Below are 27,612 nucleotides of genomic sequence, written 5' to 3'. Positions count from 1 at the left end.
GGACAGTGATAAACAAAGCGGACAATGTCGCCACCATGAGAATATGAGCTCTTGAAGAGTAGGACTGTCTTATTTTCTATGGTATCTCTAGCACTCAGCACAGTGTTTTGCACATAGTAAGCACTTAATAAACGCTTCCTTCATTTTCCTCTTACCCACTGGTTAAACGTATCACAGATGTCTCTTTCCTGGCTAGTTGCTGAGGGCTGCATGGTAGGCCCTACTGTTTCATGCCCTGCTTTATCTGGTCCTGAAACACAGAAAGAACAATCATTCCCAGGAACATCATAATGTTTCCAACAAACTGAAAGATGAAAGATGAACCATAGTTAATTCCCATAACTAAAGTTTCTACGTATTTTTATATCAGTTACAATAATCAACAAACATTCACAATAAAGACAGTCCTGATAGGCACATTTGCACTGTGCTTTTTACAGATACAGGTCATTTCATCTGATCCTTGCAGGCGCCCCGTGAGGCTGCAGAGTGAAGATGATCCCTGAGGCTCAGGAATCGACCGATCCGACAAAGAACATTCAGTAAGTGGCAGGCTTTTTGTGGTAATAAAACAGTAAAAACACAGGGGGTGCCCCGTGACAAGGGAATGGCTAATAGTGAATGTAAAGGAATAACAAGAAGAATCGCTAACACTTCTTTAGTGAGTAAGGAGGGCAAAGCCCTTTCTCTCACTGGATGCTCAGAGCAACCTTGGGAGGTAGGGGCTATATTTTCCCCATTTTACAGGTGAAGAAATCAAGGCAGGCAAAGGTTAAGCGATTTGAAGGGCCACACAGTAAGTGGCTGAGGCAGGATTTGAACTCAGGCTTTCCCAACTCCAAAGTCAGCATTCTGTCCACTTTGCTGCATATTAAGCCATAAGAAACAACAAAGAGAAGGAATTCAAAGAAACGAGAAGATCTGTATGAACTGTTAAAGAAGGAAGAAAGCAGAACCAAGAAAGCAATATACATAATGACTATAATAATGCAAATGAAACCAATACCAGAGCCAACTGAATTAAGGTTAAAAATGCAATTACCAAGACTAGTTTTAGGACATATAATAAAACATGTTTCCCATCTCACAGTAAGTAGGAGTGGCTCCCAAAGCCAAACTTCAAATATAGCAACATATCATTGCTATTTCCATTAGTTTTGCTTCTTTTTCTTTGTTATAAGGAAGGGTACTATTGGCAGGGGGATATTATATTGAGAAACTATTCAAAAAAGAAAAGGTATAAACAGAATTTTAAACAAAAAAAAATAGTGGCAGAGTGCTGTGACTAGGACTGCAAGGGCAATGGCTCTTTCCATTAGGCCATATTACATGTACTTTCTTATGTAAAGACAGCCAAGGAATCAGTGATGCTCTCATAATTACATTACATGATAGAGGCATTTTCTTCCAAAAAATTCCAGAGAGAAGTCTTACAGTGTAATGTTATCAGAGTTAAAATCTACCAAACAACTAGTATTGACTGGGTGTCTGTGAGGGACTGTCTGATATTGGCAACTACCAGGTGGGCGTTGTGGCAAGATTGGGGTAGATCTGGGTATTTGGAAGTTGAGGCAGGGGCTGTGGTAGGCAGAGTTGTAGTGAACTGGGATGGGCTGGGTACGGAGAAGCCCTGAGGCAGTGGGCAGTGCTATATGAGATAAGCTGGGTGCAAGGAAGTAGCCGGAACTTGTGCTCCTGAGGCAAGGGGCGATGCCACGTGGGAGTGGGACGGCAGAGGACGAGTTCCCTTTGCTTAGTCCCCTCCCTATATGCAACGTCAACCCCAGACGCCTCCTTCCTGTGACCTTCCTGACTTCCTGGGTCCCTTTGTGTAGCACTGACCCCAGATGCCTCCTTCCTGTGTCCTTCCTGACTTCCTAGGTCACGTACTCTGTCTATGCACTAATCCCAGATGCCTCCTTCCTGTATCCGGTCCTAGCCTCCTACGTCACTCCCTCTCCCTTAGTGTGCTAAACTCAGACAGCCCCTTCCGGTATCTGACCCTACAATCATTGGCTAGTAAGCGGGCTGGGGAAGAGGGGCTAAGTAGGTACTTAAGAAACAAGCGTGGTCAGATCACGTGCTCTCTTGGCTCCTGCTCTGTTGCTCTGGCCTTCCTGCTTGGCCTTGCTGTGATGGCCTCTGAATAAAGCTCTGGTGTTGGCGCCTCCCGATGGCTCATCTCTGTGTGTTTATCCGGTTGAGGACCGAAGACTCAAGAGTGAGTATGACTCTGGCAGCCTGCTCCTTATAGGAGGAGTGGTCGGCGTGGCCAGCATAAGGTCGGCGCGGCCGGTACAGGTGTCTCCTAACACCACAGCTAGATCAATAAAGAACTGCAGAATACTACAGCTGTTGGAATACAGTCATCATGAAGAGTATTATAATAAAATTCTCACATAAATTATGACTAACAATTTAAATGAGTTAGTTTACACATCTATTATTCAAAGTTGCTCATACTAACTTACTCTCTAATACTCACCCAAACTTGAAATGTCCTTGGAAAATTTGAATACCACCACTGGAGAGGTGAGTTCATCTTCCACCTTAAACCCAAATGTGATATTATCAAGCAATATATTAAAACTACACATAATTAAAGACTGAAATATTGTGTTTGTATAACAGACTGAAGAAGCATCCATTTGGTTTATAGAGAAACAAAAGGTTCTAAGTTTGATTTACCTCATTATCTAATGAATGGAAAACAAAAGTGGTGGTTTTGCTATATTTTTAAGATTTACAATAAAATATTCCAGACATTTTCCACATATTCTTAATTTTCACAATCTGTTTACTCAATCTCAATTTAATGTTTTACTATAGTTTTACTGCAATGAAAACCAGGAAGAAATTTCAAAAAGACAAAATAAAAAACAAAAATTCATCCATATAATTCAAGACAATTCTGAAACAAAGGGGCAAGCAAAAGGCCACAAAAGACATGGGGAACAAAAAGAAGGCAAGGCTTAAGGGAGAGTTCGATCTTAGAGTTTTAGAATTTATACAGACCCAGGCATGCCTGATTTAAACTTCTTTGAAAAACATATTTATCTGGAAGAAGGCTCTTTTTAAAATTAAATGAGTCCTCTTCTCTTCTTCTGGCACTTAATAGTGATACTTAGATCAAAACTGCTATGTGTGTCCCAAGTCTAACATACAGAGTTTCCAAAACCAGAACAAGAGAATGTAGCATATTAGCATTTTGATGTGGACAGCTAATTACATTATTTACAGATTGCAATTGCAATTACATGGAATTTTTTATTAAAGTTACATTAAGACAACATAGAACAACTCATGTTACAAATCATGAACTATTTTAAGTCCATGAGACTACTTTGAAGTACTCATCACAAGTGACTGCTTCCCATACTTTATGGTACTGAAATATGGAAGCAACAACCCTATAAAGCAGAGGGCTGGAAGCATCTCAGAAAGGCTTCATGGAGACAAAAGCGATAGAAGGCATGCTGGAACTGGCCCCTGCAAATGTCAACATAAAGGATAGGAAACAGCTAATGAAGTGCACCTCTCTGTTGGGACCGATATGGTTAAGAGCCAGGCTGGAAAGGGAAAAGTACATGAATTTTGTGGAAAAGGTGGAGAGATATGGTCAAGCTTCCACCCACTCAGCTAGCTCCAGGATCCTAATTCAGAGGGTAATGGGGAGCTACTACCAGCATTCATTGACCTAAACTCAAAAATAATTTAAAAAAACTAAACTAAGGACAAAAAAATCTAAAGGCAAAACAGGCAAAATAGGACAAAGCCTCTTACAAAACCACCAGCAGAGTACCTTTTGCTACTTTAGGAAAACTACCCAGGAACTAAGTGCTCACTTTTATCCTCCGAACCCTAATGTAAAAGGAAACAATGAGAGAAGGAAATAAGATTTAAAGGTTAAGAGACTTTGGAAAGAGTTCTGATAGAAAATATTGTTCTTTACTTAGGGAGAGTCTTAAAATATGCTTTCTTTTAGGTATAGTATTTATAAATTCCTTATGTGGCTGAATTTTATTTTAAAACTACTAAACTAAAACTTTAAACAGAATTAAACCATAATAGGATTTTAAAAATAGCACTTCACTCAGTGTAGTTAGAACTGCTAGGCTTCAATATAACTGCCTAGTTATGTCATAAATTACATGCATGGGATGGGATTTGTGAGTATTAGCACAGTCTCTTTAAAATGCATCAAAACAGTGATAAAAAGTACCCAATGTTATTGAAGTTTAATGTATTTTATGGACTTTGTGTCATAGAAACAGTGGAAGTATTTCATTTAATACCGAAGTTTTGATGAAGTCCAGTTTCTTCAAACTTTCCAGCAACCTTTGACTCTGCAAACAAGAAAAAGATTGTATGAATTCATCAACTTAAAATAACATACAAAAAGTGACTTTTCATAAAAGTCCATTACAAACAGATCAACTCATCCTCCAATTGGAGGCATTTGTTTATGAACTATTTATGCAGTCAAAGTAAAACAAGACTTTGAATCTCATAAAGTCACCCAATGCTTGGTAATTTGTAAATAAGTCTATCAGTCCCAGAGGCTGAACTTCCATCCATCAATGCATCTTAATTTTGATTAAAATTGACACTTGATTCACTCAAGCTAGAAAGATATTTCTAATGAGACATAAAAGTCAGCAGTCATATCTAACACTGCAAATTCATTCAGTAACTCATTCACTCAACAATGATTTACTAAAATATGCAAGACGTTGTATTAGACATGATGGAATAAAAAGGTAAAGGTGTGTTATTTGTCTAATAACAGAGATGAGTGGTATGCACACAAATAAGTACCATATAAAAGAGTTCTAAAGAAAGCCCAAGCTCTATAGATATAATTTTTGCCGCCGTGATCTGGTTGGTCTCGATGGAGGGGATAAGCAGCTGAGCTGTACTTTCAAAGACTGGCACGATTTCCAAAAGGCTACTGGTTAAGTGGTAGGATAGACTCAGAAAAAATGTACTTTTCATATGCCCACCACAGAAAAGTACTTGCTTGATGTTGTTAACTTTTTAATAGTATTAATGGCTATTTTTTCCCATTTTTCCAAGTGCAATTCTTGTTCTGCAGCATGAAGTACCTTTGGATAATTATACTCAGAATTTGAGAGCTGGAAGGAAACTCAGTATGCCCAATCTGACCTACACCTAAAGGAATCTTCTTTGTAACACACCCAACAAATATCCAGTTTGTGCTTGAAAACTTCCAGTGAAGGGAAGCCCACTATTCCTCAAGGCAACTCATTTTCAAGGGATTCTTTAAAGAGGAGTTGTAGTCATACAGCAAGAGAATTATTAGAGGACAGGTAGTTCAACCTATAATTTTACAGATAAGGAAACTAACTTCAAGTGGGAAAGTAGGCCCAAAGTTCACAGCAAGTTAGTAACCGGGACTAGAACCTGTCTCTCCCAATTTCCAGTCCAGTGGTCCTTCTGTTACACTAGTGCCTGCATGCACTAACCATCTGATAATCATAAGCAATATGCCTTATATGCAATAAGTGCTCAACACATGTTTGTTGAATATGTTGTTGAAAAATAGAACTGGCTTGTTGAAAAAACAGAATCAAAGAAAATTTTGAGCTCAATTAAATTGTGTTTTCAGAAAAGAAAAGAACCTGTTAGCCTTAAGATGTTGCTCTTCTACTCCATAAACTCCAGTGGCTCCCTATTACCTCCAGGACCAAACAGAGTCTTTGGCTTTTAAAGCTCTTTACCACCTTCTCCTTTCCCACCCTTCCAGTCTTCTTGCACTTTACTGCCTCTGTCATGTTCAAGTAAGACAAGGATCACACACACAGATGCACGCACTCACATGTTTTTTTTAATTACACTAGAATGTTCTTTATTACACTAGAATCAGTGAGCCTGAATGGTACCTTACCAAAGTCATCCAGCCCTTCACACTCTCTATTTTGAATCTTACAGAACTTACTTTTGGACCATTTTTTCTTGGCATTTTATTATTATTATTTTTTAAATGTCTCATGTAAATCTCATCTCTTCAGCTAGATTATAAACTCACAGAAAGCAGGTATTATGTCTTATACGTGTCTATAAGTCCCTGCCAGGGCTATGAATACTTTACAGTTTACTAAGCACTTTCTTTACAACTCTGTGAAAAAAGGCCATCCAAATATCATTTAGAGTTTACAGATGAGGAGCCCAAGGCTCAGATTGAAAGCTTTGCCAATAGACAGTTTGAAGTGATCCACTCAGGCTCTGAACCCAGAGCTCCTCACTCCAGGTAAGAGCACCAGAAACTCTTGCCTTGGGTCTCCTGATTCTAAGTGCTTTCTCCATTCCACTATGCCGCCTATTATGTTTGTTTTGATTATTTTTTTAAATTCTGAATTTGACTAGGTGGCATAGTAGATAGAGCACTAACCCTGGAGTCAGGAGGACCTGAGTTCAAATCTGGCCTCAGACCAAACACTTGACATTTACTAGCTCTGTGACCCTGGGCAAGTCACTTAACCCCAATTGCCTAAAAATAAAAAAATAAAAATAAAAATAAATAAATTCTGAATTTAACAATACCAAATAAAAAGAGCATTTAAATATACGTGACAGAAAAATAGAATTACTCTTGAAATTATAGAACTCTATTGTGTAGAACTTGATTTTCTTTTTCTTAAATCACCATACCTTAATTTCTTAAATCACCATATCACAAATCACTTCAAATATCCCTACTCCCCCTCCCACAGAGCCATCCATCTCATACAGCAAATAGTATTTTTTAGAAAGGAAATAAAAAAGTCAGCAAACTGATCAATATATTGAAAACATGTGTAATGTGTAACACCTGTGGGTTTCCTACTTCCACAAGGTGGTACATTGGGGGTGTCCTCTCATCTGTCTTTATAACTGATCTTTATAATCTGGTTACATTTGCTTTTGATTTTTTTGGTGTGCAGTATATCTTCATTGTGTATATTGTTTTCTTAACTGCTTACTTCACTCTGCATCAGAAAGGGTAGACTGACTGACAACTCCACCAGTAGTTAGTTCATCAGTGTGCCTGTCTTTCTGACAGCCTCTCCAACAGTCGCTTCCTTCTTTTTGTTGCTTTGATAATCGGATGTGAGATGGAATCTCAGAGTTGTTTTAATTTGCATTCCTCTATCAGTGATCTGGAACATTTTTTCACATGGTTGTTGACAGCTTGGATTTCTTCTTCTGAAAATTGCTTGTTCATAACTTTTAGCCATTTACCTATTAGGGCATTCTGCCTTGTAAAGGATTTTATTTTCTCATACTCACTCATAAATAGCTTTATGAAGCTTGGAATCTATATACCCCATTTGGGCTAAGCCTAAAGTTTCTTTAACTCCATTCACTCAACAAACACTCATTGAGCATTCACTGTGTACAAATTGAATGTGTTTGCATTTAACATTACTTACTAAAATTAACAATTAGTGCATTATTCAAGATCTCATGAACATTACAGATTCTGTCTCAGCTTTTGCTTTTAAGGATGGGCTAAACTGTGGAGACCTGAGAGGTTTGGTAGTTAATGTCATCATCATCATTTTATCATTTCCTCTTATCCAAGGGGAATTAAAAAGCTCCCTACGATATGCCTATACTAAGCTACTATGGCAATATGCTAACCAACCTTTGTAAATGATCTACATGAAAAGGTCTTCTAATTTATAGCTGTTTTACTTTGATATACTATCAGAGAGAAATAAAAATTTTTTTAAGCATTGGGCTTAAAAAAATTAAACCAATGTTAAGTCTAGCAGTTATTTCTCTGATGTATGAAGAAACTATCACATCACAAAACAAAGGACCACTGCCAAAACAATATGAAAAACACTGAGATGTAGTTTTTTGATGAAAACAACTTCCTTAATAATCTATCATAAACTCCAAAATAATATTCTATGTAAAAGCCACTCCCCTAGGTAGAAATAGGGAAAATGCTTATGTCAGCGTTTCCAACTAAAGTTTTTTCCTAGGAAATTTTCAGCTAAGGAAAAAAGTATAAGGGCAGCTGGTGGCGCAGTGGATAGAGCACTGGCCCTGGAGTCAGGAGGACCTGAGTTCAAATCCGGCCTCTGACACATAACACTTATAGCTGAGTGACCCTGGGCAAGTCACTTAACCCCATTGCCTAGCCAAAAAAAGCAAACAAACAAAAAAAACTGTAAGTATTTTCCTTAGAGTATCTCCTACAATTAAAATCAATTCTTATTAATGATTAATCATTTTTTGTAATATAAATTACTATTTTATTTTTGTTTTGTTCTCCTACTGTACAACAACTGAAGTCCTTTCTTACAAAATCAAGAACTTCAGTATTGGTAGAACCCACAAAACTCATAAAGTTCAACCTCTACTTGAACAGGAATAGATTCTCTAATATTCCCAGTGGTGGTATAACCTCTACTCAAAGACTACTTGTAACAGAGAACTCACTATCTCCCAAAACAGCACATGACAGCATTCCTGGTCTACACTAATTGCAGACAAGTTTGCGTTGCAGTGAGCTGAAATCTGTCTCTTAATTTCCACCCCCTACTCCTCTGGGCCCACTAAATCTACTCCCTCTTCCACATGACAAGACATCAATTTCTAGGAGACAAAATTACAGCCCTTCTAAGTCTAATCTTCTTCACATTAAATACTTCTAGGTCCTTACATACCAACCTCATTAGCCACGGTTTCATCCTAGTCATCATCTTCTGGATGGCTCGATTGCCCTTCCTAAAATGTAGGGCCTGGACTAAAACCTTCATTCCCTTTGTCCCAGAGATCCCACTGCTGGCTGTACACTCCCAAGGACATTTAGAATAGAAAGGTCTCCAACATCTTACACTGTATTCCAAGATAAAGCCAAAATGGGTACACGATTGAGGTATAAAGGTGATACTATAAGCAAACTAGGAGAGCAAAGAATAGTAAGGAATAGTTTACCTGTCCGATCTATGGAAAACGGAAGAATTTATGACCAAATGAGAGATAGAGAACATTATGAAATGCAAAATAGATAATTCTGATTACATTAAATTGAAAAGTTTTTGCACAAAGCCAATGCAACCAAGATTAGAAGGGAAGCAGAAAGCTGGAAAATAATTTTTACAGCCAATGTCTCTGATAAATGTCTCATTTCTAAAATATATAGTGAACTGAGTCAAATTTATAAAAATACAGATCATCACCCTACTGATAAATGGTTGAAGGATATGAATAGACAGTTTTCAGAGGAAGAAATTAAAGCTATCTGTGGTCACATGAAAAAAATGCTCTAAATCACTATTGATTAGAGAAATGAAAATCAAAACAATTCTGAGGTACCATATCACACCTACCAAATTGGCTAACATAAAAATAGGAAAACGATAAATGTTGGAGAAGATGTGGGAAAACTAGAAACACTAACGCATTGTTGGTAGAGTTGTGAACTGATCCAACTACTTCGGAGAGCAATTTGGAACCATGCCCAAAGGGCTATAAAAACTGTGCATACCTTTTGACCAATACTACTTCTAGGTTTGTATCCCAAAGAGATCATAAAAATGGGGAAAGGACCCACACGGACAAAAATATTTGTAGCAGCTCTTTTTGGGGTGACCAAGAATTGGAAATTGAGAGGATGCTCTTCAACTGGGGAATGGCTGAACCAAGTTGTGATATATGAATGTAAAGGAATACTAGTGTGCTATAAGAAATGATGAAGAGGCGGATTTCAGAAAAATCTGGAAAGACTTACATAAATTGATGCTGAGTGAAGTGAACAGAACTAGGAGAACATTGTACACAGTAATAGCAACATTATGAGATGACTAACTTTAACAGACTTAGCTCTTCTCAGCAATGTCTTCTAAGACAACTCCAAAAGACTCATGACGGAAAATGCTACCCACATCCAGAAAGAGAACTTGAGTCTGAAAGCTGATGGAAGCATACTATTTTCTCTTTCTTTTTTTTTGTTTTGTTTCTTCTTTCTCATGGTTCCTCCCATTGGTTCTAATTCTTCTTTACAACATGACTAATGTGAAAATACATTTAATATGAATGTATATGTAGAGCCTATATCAAACTGCACACTGTCTTAGGGAGGGGGAGAAAATTTAGAACTCAAAATCTCATGGAAGTGAATGTTGAAAAATAAAAATTAATTAATAAAAACAAAAAGAATAGAAAGGTCTCACAAATACTAAAATATTCATAGTAACACTTTTCTGTAGCAGCAAAGAATTGGAAATAAGGTAGATGCCCATCTGTTGGGGTCTGGCTAAATAAATTGTGGAAAGTTGAAGAATTTCTTGCTCCCAATTGCAACTTCCAGACCCGCCTTTTGTTGCCATCACCCAGCAACCTTTGGAAGTTCATTCTATCAAAACAGACCACTCAACTCAGATTATGGTCTATTTTGTCTAGTGGCCCCCAGGTCTTTTCTCTACTTTTCAGGAAGTTCAGTACTTGGCTCAATTATCTTCTCCATAACTTCTGCCTTTATTCTAGAGGACTTCAACATTTATGTTGATGCTCCCTCAAAGACCTTCTCTCAGTTTCTCATCTCCTCAAAATCACATGGTCCTTCACTCCACCTCAGTCATACAGAGGCCTGATCACACCCTAGATTCACCATCACAAGTATTCCACTTCCATGAGAGAAGGTTGGGGGAGATGGAGGAGGATATAAGTAAAGCCATCCCTAGGTCATGGTGAAAATGAGTTCACAGGTCTGTTATTTTTGTTCAGTCATGTTCAACTATTTGTTAACACATTTGGGGTTTTCTTGGCAAAGATACTGGAGTGGTTTGACATTTCCTTCTCCAGCTCATTTTGCAGATGAGGAAACTGAGGCAAACAGGTTAAGTGACTTGCCCAGGGTAACACAGTTAGTAAGTGTCTGAGGCCAGATCTGACTGACTCCTGACTCTAGGCTTGGCACTCTATCCTCTGCACCACCTAGCTGCCTGTCACAGGCCTAATTCTGTGGAAAGTCCCATAATGAAAGCAGTTGAGCAATAATCCAGAAAGGATGGCTCTTTCACCTGGGACTAAGAAAATCCCTGAAGCTCTTCAATACATAATCAGGCCTCCTTATCTCTTTACACTTTTCTCCTTGGAGATGTCTTCCATTCCAAAGACTTCAGTTCTCACTTCTATAGAGATGGCTCTCAAATATAGATATTTAGTCCTCAATTCTCTCTTGGTGACCAGCCCCACATTTCTAATGGGGTTCTGGCCATCTCCATCTGGATGACTAGCCAGCAACTCAAACAACATTTAAAACTGAACTCATCATCCTTCCTCAATCTGCCTGTCCTTCAAATTTCCCAATTTCTATTAATGGTCCCACCATTATTCCAGTTACCAAAGCTGGTAACCTTGGAATTATCTGTGACTCCTATCTTACCCACTTTGTCCAACCAGTTGCCAATCTCTGTATATTCTGTCAGCATAATGTCACTCATAACCATCCTTCCTTTCTCCTCACTCTATCACAACTCTAGTTCAGGCTCTCATTAATTCTTCTTAGGATTACTGGATTTTGGTAATAGTCTTCTAACTTCTTGTTATCTATTCAGTCTTACCCATCTCTAAGTCATCATTCATAAAGCTATCAAAATTACTTCTTATTATGCTGGCCTGAACATATGATTCTGCTCAAAAAACATTCTGAAGATCCCATTATCTACAAGTAAGTATTAATTTGTTAGTTTGGCATTTAAGGAGCTCCATGATTTGGCTCCATTTTATCCTTAGTCTTTTTTACACTATGTCCTTTATATATGCATTACTTCAGTCAAACTAAACTTATTAACTGTTTTTTGATCTTATCTTGCTCTCTTCACAAAGGCCATCGCATAGGAAATTTGCTTGACTGACTGCCCCAGTAGATTGTAAGTTTTCTGAGGGGAAGAACTATGTTAGTTTTCCTTTCTGTATTCCTAGTGGACCAGCAAGATGCATTGTAAATAACAGGCACTAAATATGTGTTGTTAAATTAAATCCTCTTAACTTCTACCTAACAGTAAGTCAGAATGAGCAGGACTCCCTTTGATACTCATACCTTTCAAGTTAAATGTTGCCTTTTTGTTACTTTTTCCGCTTTAAAATTAACACCAAGAGCATCCTTAATCTGTTGGTTATAGTGTAAATCCATACACAAATTAAGTTACTGAATGGAAGACATCTGAATAAAATACACTGTTCTCATTGCTGCTAGTATGGCATAGTGAAAAGAGCACGCGACTTGGAAGTAAGAGAAGCAGAGTTTGAGTCCTGAGTTCCACACTTCCTAGATGTGCAATCACCTCTCTTTTCCTCACTTCCCACTTGTAAAACAGAGACAATAATATCTGCACTCCCTACTTCACAGGCTTGTTGGGAAGACTGAACTTGATAAAAAAGCTAAAGTGCCTCATAAATATGAGCAGTCATTAAGTTCAAGAATTGGAAGACTTGGGGCAGCTAGGTGGTGCAGTGGACAGAGCACTGGCCCTGGATTCAGGAGGACCAGAGTTCAAATCTGACCTCAGACACATAACACTTACTAGCTGTGTGACCCTGGGCAAGTCACTTAACCCCACTGCCTAACCAAAAAATAAATAAATAAATAAAATTGGGAGACTTAATTAACCTAAGGACATCTACTCACCAACTGAGAGGCATGTTTGATTCTTTCCACAATCCCATCAAGTCCCAAGTACTGTAAAGATAACCACAGCGGTAAGGCACGAAGTTTCTCCACTGGCTGACTTGATGTAAGCCCTGCAACCAGTGACTACACGAAAAAAAAAATCAACTATTAGTGAGAATCAATAATAATACTCAACTCATTATCAATAAAACACAAAATTAAATGTTAGAAGAGTACCTAAATGGAGCGTGCTTTACAAGTTCTTGTTTCTAAACAAACCATAAACAGGAATTCCCTGAATTTTAATTTTTGAAAGTTCCTAGCACCTAAATAATATTTTAAAAACTGACCATGTGAGTAAGCTTACCAGAGAAGGATCTTCATGCCTGTAAAGTGTTACTGCAGGAACAGCTGGTAAGCCTAGCCATGGGCCCAAGGTCAGGGTCATACTGTCACATTTGGTTGCAGCCTACCAAGAAAAGAAGAATTCACTCCTATTTTTTCCAGAGTCAGAGGTTAAAATTCAAAAATCTCTCCATTAGAAAAAGCCAAGAGGCAGACTATGGCAATTTTCTTAAAGGGATAGGACAGCTCTGTTTGAGGGGTCTGATTTTTGTTCTTTTATTATTTAGTAAAATAACAACATACCAGTACTGAAGAGGAGATGTAGCCTAATGCCAAAGTTGCTAAATTCACTCTGGAAAATAAAACAGGAATTTAACAACTAATTATATAGTTTATTATTAGTTAAAGTACAAATGTACAATTGTCTGGCTTAAATAATGTTGTCAAAGCTTATTTCTTTTAACTGTACAAGAAACAGAAGATGTGGTTTAGTTTATACTATAAGCTTTAGACCAAGGGCTCTTCACCAGGGTTTATTAATTTGTTTTGATTTTTAATCTTTTGATATCTGTATTTCAATAAAACTAGTTTCCTTGGTAATCCTATGTGTTTTATTTTATGCATATAAAAACATTATTTTGAGGAGTCCAAAGGTTCACCACACTGCCATGACACACAAAAAAGATTAAGAAACCATACTTTAGACAAAACCTTGAAAATGAATTTTAATCAAAACTTCTCTCAAGTGATAGATAAAATTAGAAGTATATCTTTATAGAAAGTCTTTTTTTCTTTTTCATTTTGGTGAGACAGTCAGGGTTAAGTCACTTGCCCAAGGTCACACAACTAGTAAGTGTTAAGTGTCTGTGAGGCCAGATTTGAACTCAGGTCCTCCTGACTCCAAGGCCGGTGCTCTATCCATTGCACCACCTAGCTGCCCCTATAGAAAGTCTTTCAAGTTACTTTTCTTGCCTAGAGAAATGAAAGGGGGGCAGCTAGGTGGTGCAGTGGATAGAGCACCAGGCCTGGAGTCAGGAGGACTCGAGTTCAAATCTGGCCTCAGACACTGGACACTTACTAGCTGTGTGACCCTGGGCAAGTGACTTAACCCCACTGCCTAGCAAAAAAAAAAAGAAAGAAAGAAAAGAAAAGAAATGAAAGAATACCTTTGTATATTTTATTTTGTGTAATTACAAATTGATAGGTAGGATGTCTTTCATCTGAATAAACTAGTAAGCGAGGCTTGAAGAAGTTTATTCTACTTACCCTTCCACATGGAGCCACATATTATGCTGCTCACAAAGTTCTTTCAAACGTCCCAGTTTGTCTGTGTGCCCTGCTCCTGGGGTACCTACAATGAAGGAAATAAGACACAGTTAAGATTCTGATTCTTTATCTTTAATAAATAATAATTAGGAATAATAACTACCTGCTAATAACCAATACCATCCTCTTATTTTTTCAAATTGCTTCAATATTAAAGATGCTAGTCTAAGTTTAACACAAAGCAGTTAATATATTTCAAGTTACACAAAGCAGGTATTTTATATAAACTTCAAAAACCAATTTTTCCTCCAGAAAGACTAATAATACTTCACTAATTGAAGTTATGTTTACACAACAGAAAAAAATCATGAGACTTTCAGGTCTACTGTAACATTATTTAAGAGCTACCATTAATTCTTATTAGGGGGAAGGACAGTATTTATGCAATTTGTGAAGACTGCATTCCAGAACATTTTAAAAGAAACGCACACTTTCTAGTGAATCCAGTGTTAGACTTGAAGTCAGTAATACCTTGGTTTGAATTGTTTCTGACACTTCAGCGAATGACTGGGCAAATCACTGAACTTATCTGAAGCCCTAGTCCAAATTTCTCAGCTTGGCACTCAAGGCTCTCCAAAATTGGGCTCCAATTTGTTACTGTAGGTCCCTCTCACACATCATTCCTTCATGTACTCTTATGTTCCAGTCAAACTAGACTGTGATTTCTCAAATACATCTCACCTTTGTGCCTTTCCTTAAATTTCCTTATACATACAATTCTGGTTTTATGTAAATTCATATTATGCAAATTTGACTCTGACGGGAGATAGGAGGCAGGTTTGAGCAGGAAAGACCCCAGCACCTGATCTGAGTCCCAGAATCTGGGGGCGGGAGAGGGTAAAGAAACTAAGTTAAAACTAAGTGCACCCCACGTACTCCAGGCACTGAAACCAAGGGAGCCCTAGTTGCACAGAAGTACCTCCAAAGAGACCATGCAGACTTCTATGAGGGGAAAAGAAAGTCTGAAAAACAGTCCACTTAGTAGTTATGTGAGAAATGCCTATATATTAAATGTACTCCTTGTCTTCATCAAATCAACTTCTGCTTGCTGAATATCTTTCAATGTCAAACTGCAAATACCACTCCTCCATAAAGCTATTATCATTCAGTACCTGAAAATCTACAACATTTATTTATTCACATACCCAAAATGGAAGCCTCTTGAGTTCAAAATACTTACCAGCATTTGCAACAAGCAACAGGGGCAGTTTTTCACTCTCCATATCATCTTTAATCAATCTGTCCAATAAAGCAACATCCTGTCACACACACACACACACACACACACACACACACACAAACCAAAAATGAGGCAGAGAACAGAAAAGTTGTAGAATTAGAAAATTATAGATTCTAAAAATGACAGATGGTATTCTTAAAACTGATACCATGACTAAATTCTTAATGCTTCCTCCATTAAGAATACCATATTTTTTTGAAAATCAGAGAATTAACACAGAAATACGTTTTTGTTTTTTTCTGGGAGACACTGAATAATGGAGAAATACTAGATGCTAGATAAATATAAAATATAGCTACAAGGGAATAATTTTCCAAGGAGTGTAGTAAGGATAATTTCTCTGAGATGACTCATTGATGCAAGTGAGAGAAATAGTAAAGTTGCCTTTAAAAAGTCTGTTCTAACAAGTTGTTAGCTAATGGCTAGAGAGTTTTAGAATTCACTTCTAAGAAACAGGAGAATACGTTTCTAAGATCAGAACTAAGAACTTTGTCATCATGCCTAACTCACTGATCATTGTGTTATTTTTAAAAGTATTTCAAGTATTTATTTCTGTCCTCCTACCCTCCACCCATGGAAAAAAAAAAGAAAAACAAAACCATTTTAACAAATATGAATAAGTCAAGCAAAATAAAATTCCCAAAATAATTGTCTAAAAATGTATGTCTCATTCTATATCCTGCATCCTTTGCCTCAACGTTTGGAGGACAGCAGCATGTATCATCATTTGTTACTTCAAACAGTGTTAGTCATTGTATTAATAAGAGTTCCTAAGTCTTTCAAAATTGACAACTTTTTTTTTTTTTAAAACAGCACAGACTTGTTGAAGGAAACGCCCATGCCAATTTGGTCTCCCATGTTCCAGTAAAGTACGAATCTTAGCGGTTAAAAAGAAAAAGGCAGGATTTCTCAGGAATCATGCGTTCCTAAGCTAATTCATACCACATTCATGAACATCCATATGCAGAGAAGCAAGCCTTAGCAATCCACATGCCGAGTTTTTCAGGTATGAATAAAGAGATTAATATATTTTTAAAAAGCATAGTTAATAAACCAAAAAATATGAAAACCTAGTTTAAAAAAAACCATCATGTAGACCAACAGTTTCAAAAGAAGATTCATTACTATTCTTCAAAATTAACTGACTAAAAACTATTTAAACTTACCATCTGATGTTGGGATCCAAACATGGTATTACAGGGTACACGACACAAGCAGGATAAAGGTAAGCCAAGCTGCAGGGATAAAACTTTTAGTTGGGCAACGCTGAATCAGAAATGTCCATGTTATCACTTCCTCAAGAGACCATCAAATAGACTACAGAGTGATTAGAGCTCTGAAAAAAGTCACAATTCCTATTTGAAAAATTTTATACTCATGAAGTGTCCTAAGCAATCCTCCTCCCCTTTCCCTTTGCCCCAAGAAAAAAGACAGAAAAACCTCTCAGAGAGATTAAGAAGGTACAGGTTCTCAATCCAGGAACCTAAGATAACCTAACTTAAAAAGGAACAAAGAACTTTTAAAGATTTGCCTGATTATTTAGAGAATAAAAAATTTCACAAACAAAGAAAATAATTATCCCTGAGCAATTTTTCTTGGGATAATTTTTGGTTCTTCCCATTTCTCCTAACCATCACTTGTGAATCAATGCCAAGTCAACAGCCTCCTATGTGTCACTGTATTTAAAGAAGCAGCGATAAATATGGATTTAGATGAACCGGAACACCTCTTGGTGTCATCTACCAACCTCCTGGTTACTATCAACTTCCTTAGATGGGGCATCTAGCATTCCTTTCTATCAAATACCTTGTCAGCATTCTCAAAAGTTTCAATATTAGGGACAGCTAGGTGGCGCAGTGGATAAAGCACTGGCCCTGGAGTCAGAAGGACCTGAGTTCAAATCAGGCCTCAGACACCTAACACTCACTAGCTGTGTGACTCTGAGCAAGTCACTTAACCCCAAATGCCTTACACACAACCCCCCCCACCAAAAAAAGTTTCAATATTAACTTCGATGTCTCCTTTAATAGTCTGACCATATAATTACCCAACTTCATATCTAAGATCTTCCTTCTGAACAATTCACTTTAGTCACACATGGAAACAGTTACACTTTAAACCTGACCATCTCTTGGAAATAGTCTGCCTTGACTAGGGGAAGGGGTATTCAGAACGCATGCCATCTTGGGGTGAGGGGAGGGGTGAGATGGGGTGAAAATTTGGAACTCAAAAAATGAACATCTGCAATGTTTCTTTCTTTTTTTTTTTTTTGGTAAATGTTCTGTTTAAAAAAAAAAAAGGAAATAGTCTGCCTTAAAGATAGCAAACTCTAGAAGTTTTATTATCTTACCACAACTTCCTGTCCTCTGCCTTTCTCACATTAAACCTGCTTTTTGTTCTCATCATAATCTCTGGTGCATTGTCAACAAGATGACGTACTTGTTACCATAACCAGCCTAGGCTCCATCTTCATACAGTCTGCAACCACTCTAAAAACCCCAGCTCCACTCCCAACCTTCTGCTGTTCACTGCCAAGGAATCTTCAGTCACAACACTAACTCCCACCACCTCATTTTCTGCTGCTGTTTGTTAACCTTCACTGGACAAAGTCACAAAAATCAAGCTGATTTTACTCAGGATAAAGTTGACACTTAACTTCATCTAGGCATTCAATGTTGCTTAACAACCCTTCTATTCTACTCTTACTGACTACCCTACAGAAACTGTTTCAAGACTTCATCACTATCCTTTCCCACATTTCAAGCTGATGACCTGGCCTCCTCCTTCAGTGAGAAGAATGAGAACATCTAACATGATTTCCCTCTACTATTCACAACTTTTCACTGTCATCATCATTCACCTCTCCTTTCCTCACGTCTCAGAGGAAGATGTATCCCTAGCCTATGTTGAAGTTAATCCTTCTACTTATGCACTTGCTCCTACCTCCTCCTAGATCTCCAGAACCTGGCTCCAGCTTTCACCTCTCAATCATAAATCTTAACTCTGCCGTTCTCTGATGGCTCATCCCCATTTGCTTATAAATATGTCAGTCGGGGCAGCTAGGTGGTGCGGTGGATATAGCTCCAGCCTTGGAGTCAGGAGGACCTGAGTTCAAATCGGGCCTCAGACACATGATACTCACTAGCTGTATGACCCTGGGCAAGTCACTTAACCCCATATGCCTTCATAGATAGATAGATAGATAGATACATAGATAGATATGTCAGTCTTTTGTAATCCTAAAAGAACAGTCTTCCCTTGACCCCTCTGCCTTATTCAGTTATTCTATCTCTCTCGTTCCCTCAAAAGTAAAACTTTTTGGAAAAATATGCTACACAACTGGCAAGGAAAACAATAAACAGACACAGCCAGTATCAGGAATATCAGTATTTGGAGGGGAGACCTATATCCATAAAGGATTATGATGTAAAAACAAAAGGCATCAATAAACTGACATGGAGGGAGAAAAAAGGAAGCAGTCTATCTATAAAAAGTCACCAATGACTTCTTCATTTGCTAAGTTCACTGGCTCTCTTTCACCCCTCATCCTCCTCTGACCATTCCCAATCCAGTTTCCCTTCCTATACCTTTACCAACTCTTTCTTTGGTTCTTCTTCCTAATCCAATAAATTGGATTTTCCAAGACCCTTTCCCTGGCCTTTTTCTTTTTTTTCTCTCTATACCCATTCTATGCAATTTTACTCCTTCTCATTGCTTCAACTATCACTTCTATGTAAGTAACTCTCATAAATCTTTACCTCCAGACTCAATATTTCTCTGGATCTCCATTCCTACATTCTCAAATGTTTACAAGTCACCTCAATGTTCCACTGGGACCTCCAACTCAACACATGATGAACTTTTTATCTTTCCCCTCAACACTTTCTTCTGACTTTCTTATTTCTATCAGTGGTACCACCACCATTTGCCATGATGATTTTCTCTCTTCTCTCCTCTCATATTCCATCAAGTACCAAGTCCTGTTGATTAAAAATTTTCAAATCTATCAGCTCCTCTCCATTCATACTGCTACCATCTTTTTTTACAGGCCTTCATCATCATTGCCTGGAATAAATGGTTTTCTAACAGGTCTTTCCTCCTCTAGTCTCTTCCCTTCGAATCCATTCTCTACACCAATGCCAGACATATTAATTATGCACAGTCATATGCAAAGTCATCTTATTCCTCTGCTCAAAACCCTGCAGTAACACATGATTAACTGTCAAGTAAAGTTCAAAATTACTTAACCTGGCATTTGAGGTCTTCTACAACCTGGTACCACTCTACTTTTCTGTATTTTTTTCATATTCCTCCCTTTCACAGTCTTCCCTCTAATGAAAACAATCTGACAAACCTTAAACTTTGTCCAGTATTCCGTTTGCCTGGAATGTCTTACTCCCACCCTCACCATCCTTTAAAGCCTAACTCAAATACTACCTCCTCTATGAAGCCTTCCTTAAGTTCCCTACTTGGAAAGGCCTCTTCTCATCTTGGACCTCACATGGCCCTTTCCTTACATTTCATATCTATTAACTATAATATGAATGATCACATAATAGCCTGTGTTTCTGTCAGATTACCTTACTAAGTTCTATGAAGACAGGGTCACGGCTTATATAAACCCCAATATTTGGCATAAAGAAGTAGCAGGAGTAGTAACAGAACTCATCATAATAATAGTATTACTAATAATAGCTCACTTTTATATATCATTTTAAGGTTTACTATTTTCCCCCACACTTTATCTACCACACAACAACTCTGTGAGGTTTGTTTGTTGAGTCAATTTTCTTCATGAAGCCTGAAACTAAGCCAGTCTCTCCCAAATGAGCCAAAATAACCCTATATTCGTCTACAATTTTAGCAAGCTCCAGCACAAAAAGTAATATTTGCATCTACCTAAAATTTCAATCTTAATCCATCTTACCTGATTACAAAGGAATTGGCCCAGGCCAGGCCTACATGCAGCACTAATATATATAACAGGCTGTCTGTTATATAATACATTGAATCCTTCCACTGTGTAGTCTTCATAGCGCGTATGAATAACAAGCCTACAGACCTTTAAGAGGCCCTCACGGTCATCTTCGTGGTAATAGGCAGAGCCATTTTCATACCTGTAAGAAAAAGATCCCAGATATTTCTCACCTTTTATCTTAGTTCAGCAATTTCCCCTTAATATTAAAGTAACAGAAATTCCTGCACCAAATAGGTACATAAAAGTTTGAGGAAAATGATCCCCCACCCTCCACCCCTTATTCTAGGCTTGCACAACATACGGCCTTTGGGGGTGACCCGGTCACTTGCCAAAGCAGTCTGCGGGCCATATGTTACATAGGCCTGTTTTACATTCTCTACATTTTTCAAAGGCTACCAAAAATCCTTTGGCAGTCACAAGTGGCCCTATGTTGTGCAGGCCCGCCCTAAGGGAATTTAGCATACAGTTTTGCTGAGAGATTTGCATTTTCGTGGGCTGCCGGAAATCCTTTGTCAGGCTGCAAGCTGCCCATGGGCTGATGTTATGCAGACCTGCCTTATTCTACAGTAAAGTGAGAGGCCCAGATAACCAAACCGCAGCTCTCCTATGTACAAACCAGATCGTTTCACTAATAGGACATCTCAAGAAGTACTAAAATGTCAAATGGACTAGCTGCTTTCTATGTCAGGTTCAATCTTTCCTAAGCCTTTTTTTTCCCCAACCTTCCCAAAGAAGGAAGCAGTATTTCACAAAGAGGTAAGGGGTGCTATTTAAAACCAAAAGGGATTCTCCATATATAAAAAAAAGTTTGGTAATGACACAAAGTGGCATTTTTCCTGGACAAATCATAAATTATAAAACTACTCTATTTCATATGAGTCATATGGCCATTCCTTCTTTTAGCAACTGTAATTCCTTATCAAAATCATCCTCATAGTTAAACAAGTTTTACTATCATAAGATTCTGTGCTTACTTGTAAAGCAAAACCTGTGCATAAATTTAAGCAGAGTTAGAATCTAGATCATTATTATTTCTTCTTTTTAAATGCACCAATTTGCAGGACACTTAAATAGGTGGAAATGTCCTTACCTGAAAAGTCTGCAAAGCCATAATGTGGTATCTGAAAGTATTCTAGTTGTAAGTTTTCTCAGCTTCTCTTTATCTAGTACTGAAATATATGCTGCCAGACTGTGTCCCAACAAAGCCATATGGCCCTGTTCTCCAACATTTTGGAGTCTATTAAATAAGAAATATGAAATGAAACACATTTATTAGGATCCCAACTCAACCACACAGTTCTCCAAGAATGCTTCTGGATCAGAGGTTAAATCTGTCTCGCACAATACAAGGCAGAAAAATCAGAAACTAATCAGTATATGTGGAAAAGAGCTTTAGAGAATACTGAAAAATGATGTTGTCCAATCAATACTGCATTTTGTATCTTTTCTTTTACCCAAATACATTATTAAAATAATCTTATTTATAATCAACTTGACATTTTATCCATTAATTGAACACATTAAGTTCCTACTACATACAATGTCTACTGAATAAATGGAACTGCAAAACAATAGAGTTTGTTTGTTTGTTTTTAATTTAAAAACTGGAAAATATTGGCCTAATTAAAACCGTGGAATGTTTGACAACATAATTTTTTGAAAACAAATGGAAAAAAAAAACTGAATCAGTGGGTCAGGAAGAATCCTTATTGCAAGTAACTGTGTATCATAATTTACAATAATTTCATAACTAGTTAATTAATAAGGAGAAGAAAATTACATCTCTTCGTTAAAAACAAAAATGGGGGGCAGCTAGGTGGCACAGTGAATAGAGCTCTGGTCTTGGAGTCAGGAGGGCCTGAGTTCAAATCCAGCCTCAGACACTTAACACTTACTAGCTGTGTGACCCTGGGCAAGTCACTTAACCCTAACTGCCTCACCAAAAAAAAAGAAAAAAAAAATGGACCACAGGCAATGCAGATGGCCACTCAGTCAATTCACCAGCAGCAATCAGAACCAATCACAAAGGTAGTCAAAATTAATGTATCAGCTGTGTTGTGAATCCAATTCACCAGTCTAAAGATCAAATTATGAAAATGACCAAATTTAACAATTAGTTTTTATAATAAGTCTTAATTATTTACAAAAAGTACAGCTAAACTATCTAAAAGTCACTTTGAAAAGAAAAAGTGGAATTTTCAAATAAGATGTATTGCAAGAAATAAAATAACTTATAATTATCAGAATACCCCAAACTCCAACAATTGCTGAGGTTAAGAAAACAGTAAATGTACTAGTTGATCATTACCGGGCACACTGGGGCTCCTCATCTTCATCTCCATGCATTAGGTTCTGAACCAATTGCAGAATGCTCACCATATCTTGCCCACTAGAGAAAAAGAAACAGAAGATGGATGGGAAAAAACATATGTATCTCTTCCCTCCTCACCCTGCCACCAGCCTCCAAAATTAGTATAATAATATTTTTAATAGTGTAGCTGCAGAAGAAAGAATATATTTTGTTTAGACACAGTATACGTTTTTAAAAAACAAACATGAAATGTATAAAGTTAGTTGACTCTGGAAGTCAGCTAACTAAAATCAGTTAATCTCCTGGCTAAGTAGTAGTCTGAATTGTTTAAAAAAAAAAAATGTACGCCAGGATTACTGAATCAAGTGTTTTTACAGATAGACTCTATTCAACTGCAAACTACAGTAAAGGACAGAATCTATTTTATATAATTTTGTAGACTTGTATGCTACAAGTACTAATGAACAAAGTTTTGCTGAAAAGACACAGTAGCATCAACTGGCCCTTCTATAAAAGTCTCATTCACATCGGTGTTATAGCCATCTTTCACCCCCCCCAGAGAGGAACCCCTCTATTTTTTTTTTTTTAATTTTAGCTGTAGAACTTGAAGACCTGCCTGGAGTACTGGCAAATGATTTTTGCTCCCATTGAGGATGAATAATTAAATAGTCATAACAAGGCTAAAACTTAAGAGAGCAGTGTCAGCAAGGTCACTTGAAAATGTGTAATATACAAAAATACATGATTTCTTAACCAAGATAATAATATGGGCAATTAAAAGTTCCTTTCAAAAAAACTTCCTAAACATCTCCTCTATAGGACACAGAAGCTAATGACTGAGTAGGCACAAACACTTGTTGACAATGGTTTTCATACAGATCATCCTGCCTCCTTCAGAGCATCAGATTCTTTTCAAAACTCTATCTTCTCCAGGAGTCAGATCTATACAAACAAATTTCAAATTTTTTTTTTTCTCTAACAATAAGTCTAGAGTAGAGGAGGCCTTTAGAGTTCCTAATTGAGTTGCTTTCAACCAACCTGTCCTGTACCAAGTTTGACACAGAAAATATCAAAGTTACTACTACTGGGTTTGTTTCATAGATAATTAAATTTGTTAGTTTAACTTCTCATTTTACATATACTTCATCCCCTTCCTGTGTATCTTATACACATTTGTATTTGGATCAAAGTACTCTTTAAGGGAGTTGTACTATTTACCTTGCTATTAGCAGGTTCCTGGTTATAAAAGAAAAATAGAGTTAGTTTTAGAACAAGCAAACAGTCTTGGGACAAAAGGGGTTTGTTCTTAAAACAGATTTATGAAACACCTGTGAAAAGACTGCTTTTCTCACCAACAAGCCAGGTAGCTATTTTAACTATTTGTCTTTTGGTAACAGTTTTCAAGGGCAGCTAGGTGGCATACTGGATAGAGTGAAGGCGTGGAGTCAAGAAGATCTGAGTTCAAAACGAGCCTCATACAAGTACTAGTTATGTGAACCTAGGCAAGTAACCTGACCTCTGTTTACACCTGTTTCCTCATCTGTAAAATGAGGATAATAATAGCACCTACCTCCTAGCATTGTTGAGGACCAAATGAGATAATAACTGTGAAGTGCTTAGAAGGTGGCACATAGTAAGAGTGCTATGTTAGCTATTATTATAATTATTATTGGTAAAAAGTTTGTGTAATAGAAGGAACTACATTATGTTGGCCATTTATTTTACTGGTTTTTATTTTGCTAGCCCAAGCGTTAAAACTCAACATGCTTATTTTGGATATAGACTTTATTCTACCAATAAAATGATTACAGAAATTTCATTAGCTATATTTCAGAGGGAAAAAGCATATTCTCCAAAAAATCTTTCAAAATAACTTTCCTTCCAGTCAATCAAGTAAATATATACATTTCAGTCAAAGTAAATAAAGGTCATTTCATTTTAAGGTTATATTGGCTTTTCCATTCAATTCAATAAAAAATTATTATGTACTTACTGTGTGCAAGGCAATGTGCTAGGTGATAGAGGATAGAAAGCAAAAAAAAAAAATGGTCTCAGACCTTGATGAACTTAATTGGGGGGGGGGGGGGAAGGGGAGAAGGAGGGGATACAAGGTAAGTTGAAAAGGGAAAGAAGACTAATGTCTTGGAAGGATGTCAAGTACATCAGAAGACCTATGAATTACATCTTGAAGGAAGCTAGAGATTTTAAGAAGTAGAAATGAGAGAACAGTAGATTTCCAAAAAAGAGGACAGCCTGAACCAGGGTAGAGATATGAAGGGCATGATATGGTAACCAATTTCTAATATGGCTACAACTGAGTGGATGATGGGGAATAAGATGAATTAACCCTGAAAGGACAGGTTGGAGGCAGATGACGAAGGTTTGTAAAAACCAGCTTTGAGGAGTTTGATTTTATCACAAAGATAATAAGAAACCACTGAGTAACACAATCTGACCTTTTCTTTAGAAAGATAATTTTGGCCATTGTACAGAGGATGGATTAGAGAAAGGAGAGACTGCAAACCTAGAGACTAATTATGGAAGCTAATATGGTAATCTAAGTCAGAAATGACTACTCTCAAATAAGGTAGTGGGAATATGGGAATGTGAAGAGAAGATGATTATCAGAAATGCCACAGAGGTAGAACAGGCAAGACTTTACACATGATTAGATATAGGGGAGAGAACAAGGAGTCCAGGATGACTGTAAAAGTTGCCAACAGGAGTGACTCAAAGAATGGTAGTGCCCTCTAGAGAAAAAAGAAATTTGGAAGAAGATGTGTAGGTCTAAGAAGAGGAATGATAATGAGTTGAATCTGAGAAATTTAAGTTGCCATGAGACTGAAGCTCAAGAGAACTTAGGGTTGAATATATAGATAAGAGAAACAACTGATAACTGAACCAAGGAAAGGAATATAAAGAGAAAAGAGTAAAGAACCCATGACAAAGAAGTGGGGGACACCTAAGTTTAAAGGATAAGAGACTGATTAATCCAACCAATGAAAATGAGGTGTGGTCAGACTGGTAGGAGACAGCACACTACAGTCAAAAGAGTATACTGGCCATGGAGTCAAAGCACATGGGCAGGAGTTCTGTCTGTGATCCCTACACCCCGTGTGATACTGCACAAATCATGTAACCGTCCTCATCTGAGAGGCTGTATTACATGGTCCAAGGTTCCCTCCAGGTCTCAATCAAGAATCCCTATGAAATCAATAAGTCAATAGCATTTACTAAGCATCTGCTATATGCCAGGCAGTATGTTAAACACTGGGGATACCAAGAAAGGCAGGACAGTCTTTGCTTTCAAGGAGTTCGAAGTCTAATGCAGGAGACCAACAATTATAACAAACAAGAAACATGGAGGCAGTTTCAGAGAGAAGACCCTAGTATTAAGGGGGCCTGGGAAAGGCTTCTTGCAGAAGGTGGGACTTCAGCTGAGACTTGAAGGAAGCCAGGAGAAGGAGATGAGAAAAGAATGTTTCAGACATGGGAGACAGCAAGTAAAAACACTCAAGAGATGGAATGTTGCATGCAAGAACAGCAAGGAAAGGGGCAGCTAGGTGGCGCAGTGGATAGAGCACCAGCCTTGGAGTCAGGAGGACCCGAGTTCAAATCTGGCCTCAGACACTTGACACTTACTAGCTGTGTGACCCTGGGCAAGTCACTTAATCCCACTACCTAGCAAAAAACAAACAAACAAACAAAAAAAAAACCAGCAAGGAAGCCAAAGTCATTAGATAGCATAGTATGTGCAGAGGAGGAAGGGATAAGAAGATTTAAAGGTAGGAAAGGAGCAGGTTATAAAGGGCTTTAAAAGTCAAACAGAAGATTCTATAGTTGATATTGGAAGTAATAGGGAGCCAATGGAATTTACTAAATGGGGGTAAGGGGGTGAGAGATGGTCAGACCTGAGCCTTTGGAAGACCACTATGATAACTGAGAGGAGGATACACATGAGACAGGCTACTGCAATAGTCTAGGTGTGAAGTGATGAAAGCCCTGCACCAGGGTGTAGTGTCTGACAGAAGGAGGCATATGTTAGAGATGTTCTTAAAGTAAAATCAACAAACTGGATATGGGGGAGTAGGGTGAGAAGGAGGAATCAAAGATGACACCATGGAGCAAGCCTGGGTGACTGGGAAGATGGTAGTACTCTGGACAGTACTAAGGAAGTTAGAAGAGGGAAGGGTTTGAGGGTAAAGACAGTAAGTTTGGTTTTGGACAATTTGAGTCTGAGATGTCTACGGGACATTTAGTTTGAAATGTCCATCAGGCAGTTGAAGTTGTGAGACTAGAGGTCAACAAAGAGATTAGGAATGGATAAATGGATCTGAGAATCATTAGCACAGAGATGATACTATTAAATGCATGGGAGCCTATGAGATTACCAAGCAAAACTATACATAGAGAAAAGAGAAGACCACACAAAATAGTATAGATGGAGAAGAAGACGCAGAATAGAAGCTTGGGACATAATCAGAGTTAGTGTGGGACATGCATAAAGAGGAGAAAGAGAAAGTTAGAAATGTAGGAGGAGAACCAGGATAGAGGAGTATCACAGAAACCTGAGAGAAAAAAGGATCAAGGAGAAGAGGGTGATAAACAATGTCAAAGCCTGCAAAAAGGTCAAAAAGGATGAGGACTAAGGACAGGCCATTAGATTTGGCAACTATGAGATCATTGATAATTATGGAAAAAGCAACTTCAGTTGAATGATGAGGCTGAAAGTCAGGCTACAGGAAGTTAAAAAGAGAGTTATGGTAAATAAATAGTCATCA

The 27,612-nt window shown here is 37.7% G+C and overlaps 1 protein-coding gene across 1 annotated transcript in view; it reads right to left on the bottom strand.

Annotated features, from left to right (window-relative positions):
• PDXDC1 (pyridoxal dependent decarboxylase domain containing 1) overlaps positions 1–27,612 on the bottom strand; it is a 61,586-nt gene that overhangs the window by 9,212 nt on the left and 24,762 nt on the right. The window contains exons 4-15 of the mRNA XM_027839235.1: positions 22,829–22,909; positions 21,611–21,757; positions 20,470–20,659; positions 16,709–16,777; positions 15,483–15,561; positions 14,243–14,327; positions 13,280–13,328; positions 12,999–13,100; positions 12,650–12,775; positions 4,296–4,346; positions 2,486–2,549; positions 156–250 (exon numbers count right to left, since the gene is read on the bottom strand). Coding sequence (XP_027695036.1) covers positions 156–250; positions 2,486–2,549; positions 4,296–4,346; positions 12,650–12,775; positions 12,999–13,100; positions 13,280–13,328; positions 14,243–14,327; positions 15,483–15,561; positions 16,709–16,777; positions 20,470–20,659; positions 21,611–21,757; positions 22,829–22,909 — 1,138 coding nt within the window. The remainder of the gene's footprint in view (positions 1–155; positions 251–2,485; positions 2,550–4,295; positions 4,347–12,649; positions 12,776–12,998; positions 13,101–13,279; positions 13,329–14,242; positions 14,328–15,482; positions 15,562–16,708; positions 16,778–20,469; positions 20,660–21,610; positions 21,758–22,828; positions 22,910–27,612) is intronic.

The sequence above is a fragment of the Vombatus ursinus genome, unplaced genomic scaffold (genome assembly GCF_900497805.2).
Source record: "Vombatus ursinus unplaced genomic scaffold, bare-nosed wombat genome assembly UNPS02014832.1, whole genome shotgun sequence".
Lineage (NCBI taxonomy): Eukaryota > Metazoa > Chordata > Mammalia > Diprotodontia > Vombatidae > Vombatus > Vombatus ursinus.
This window is presented reverse-complemented; position numbering and strand designations above follow the sequence as displayed.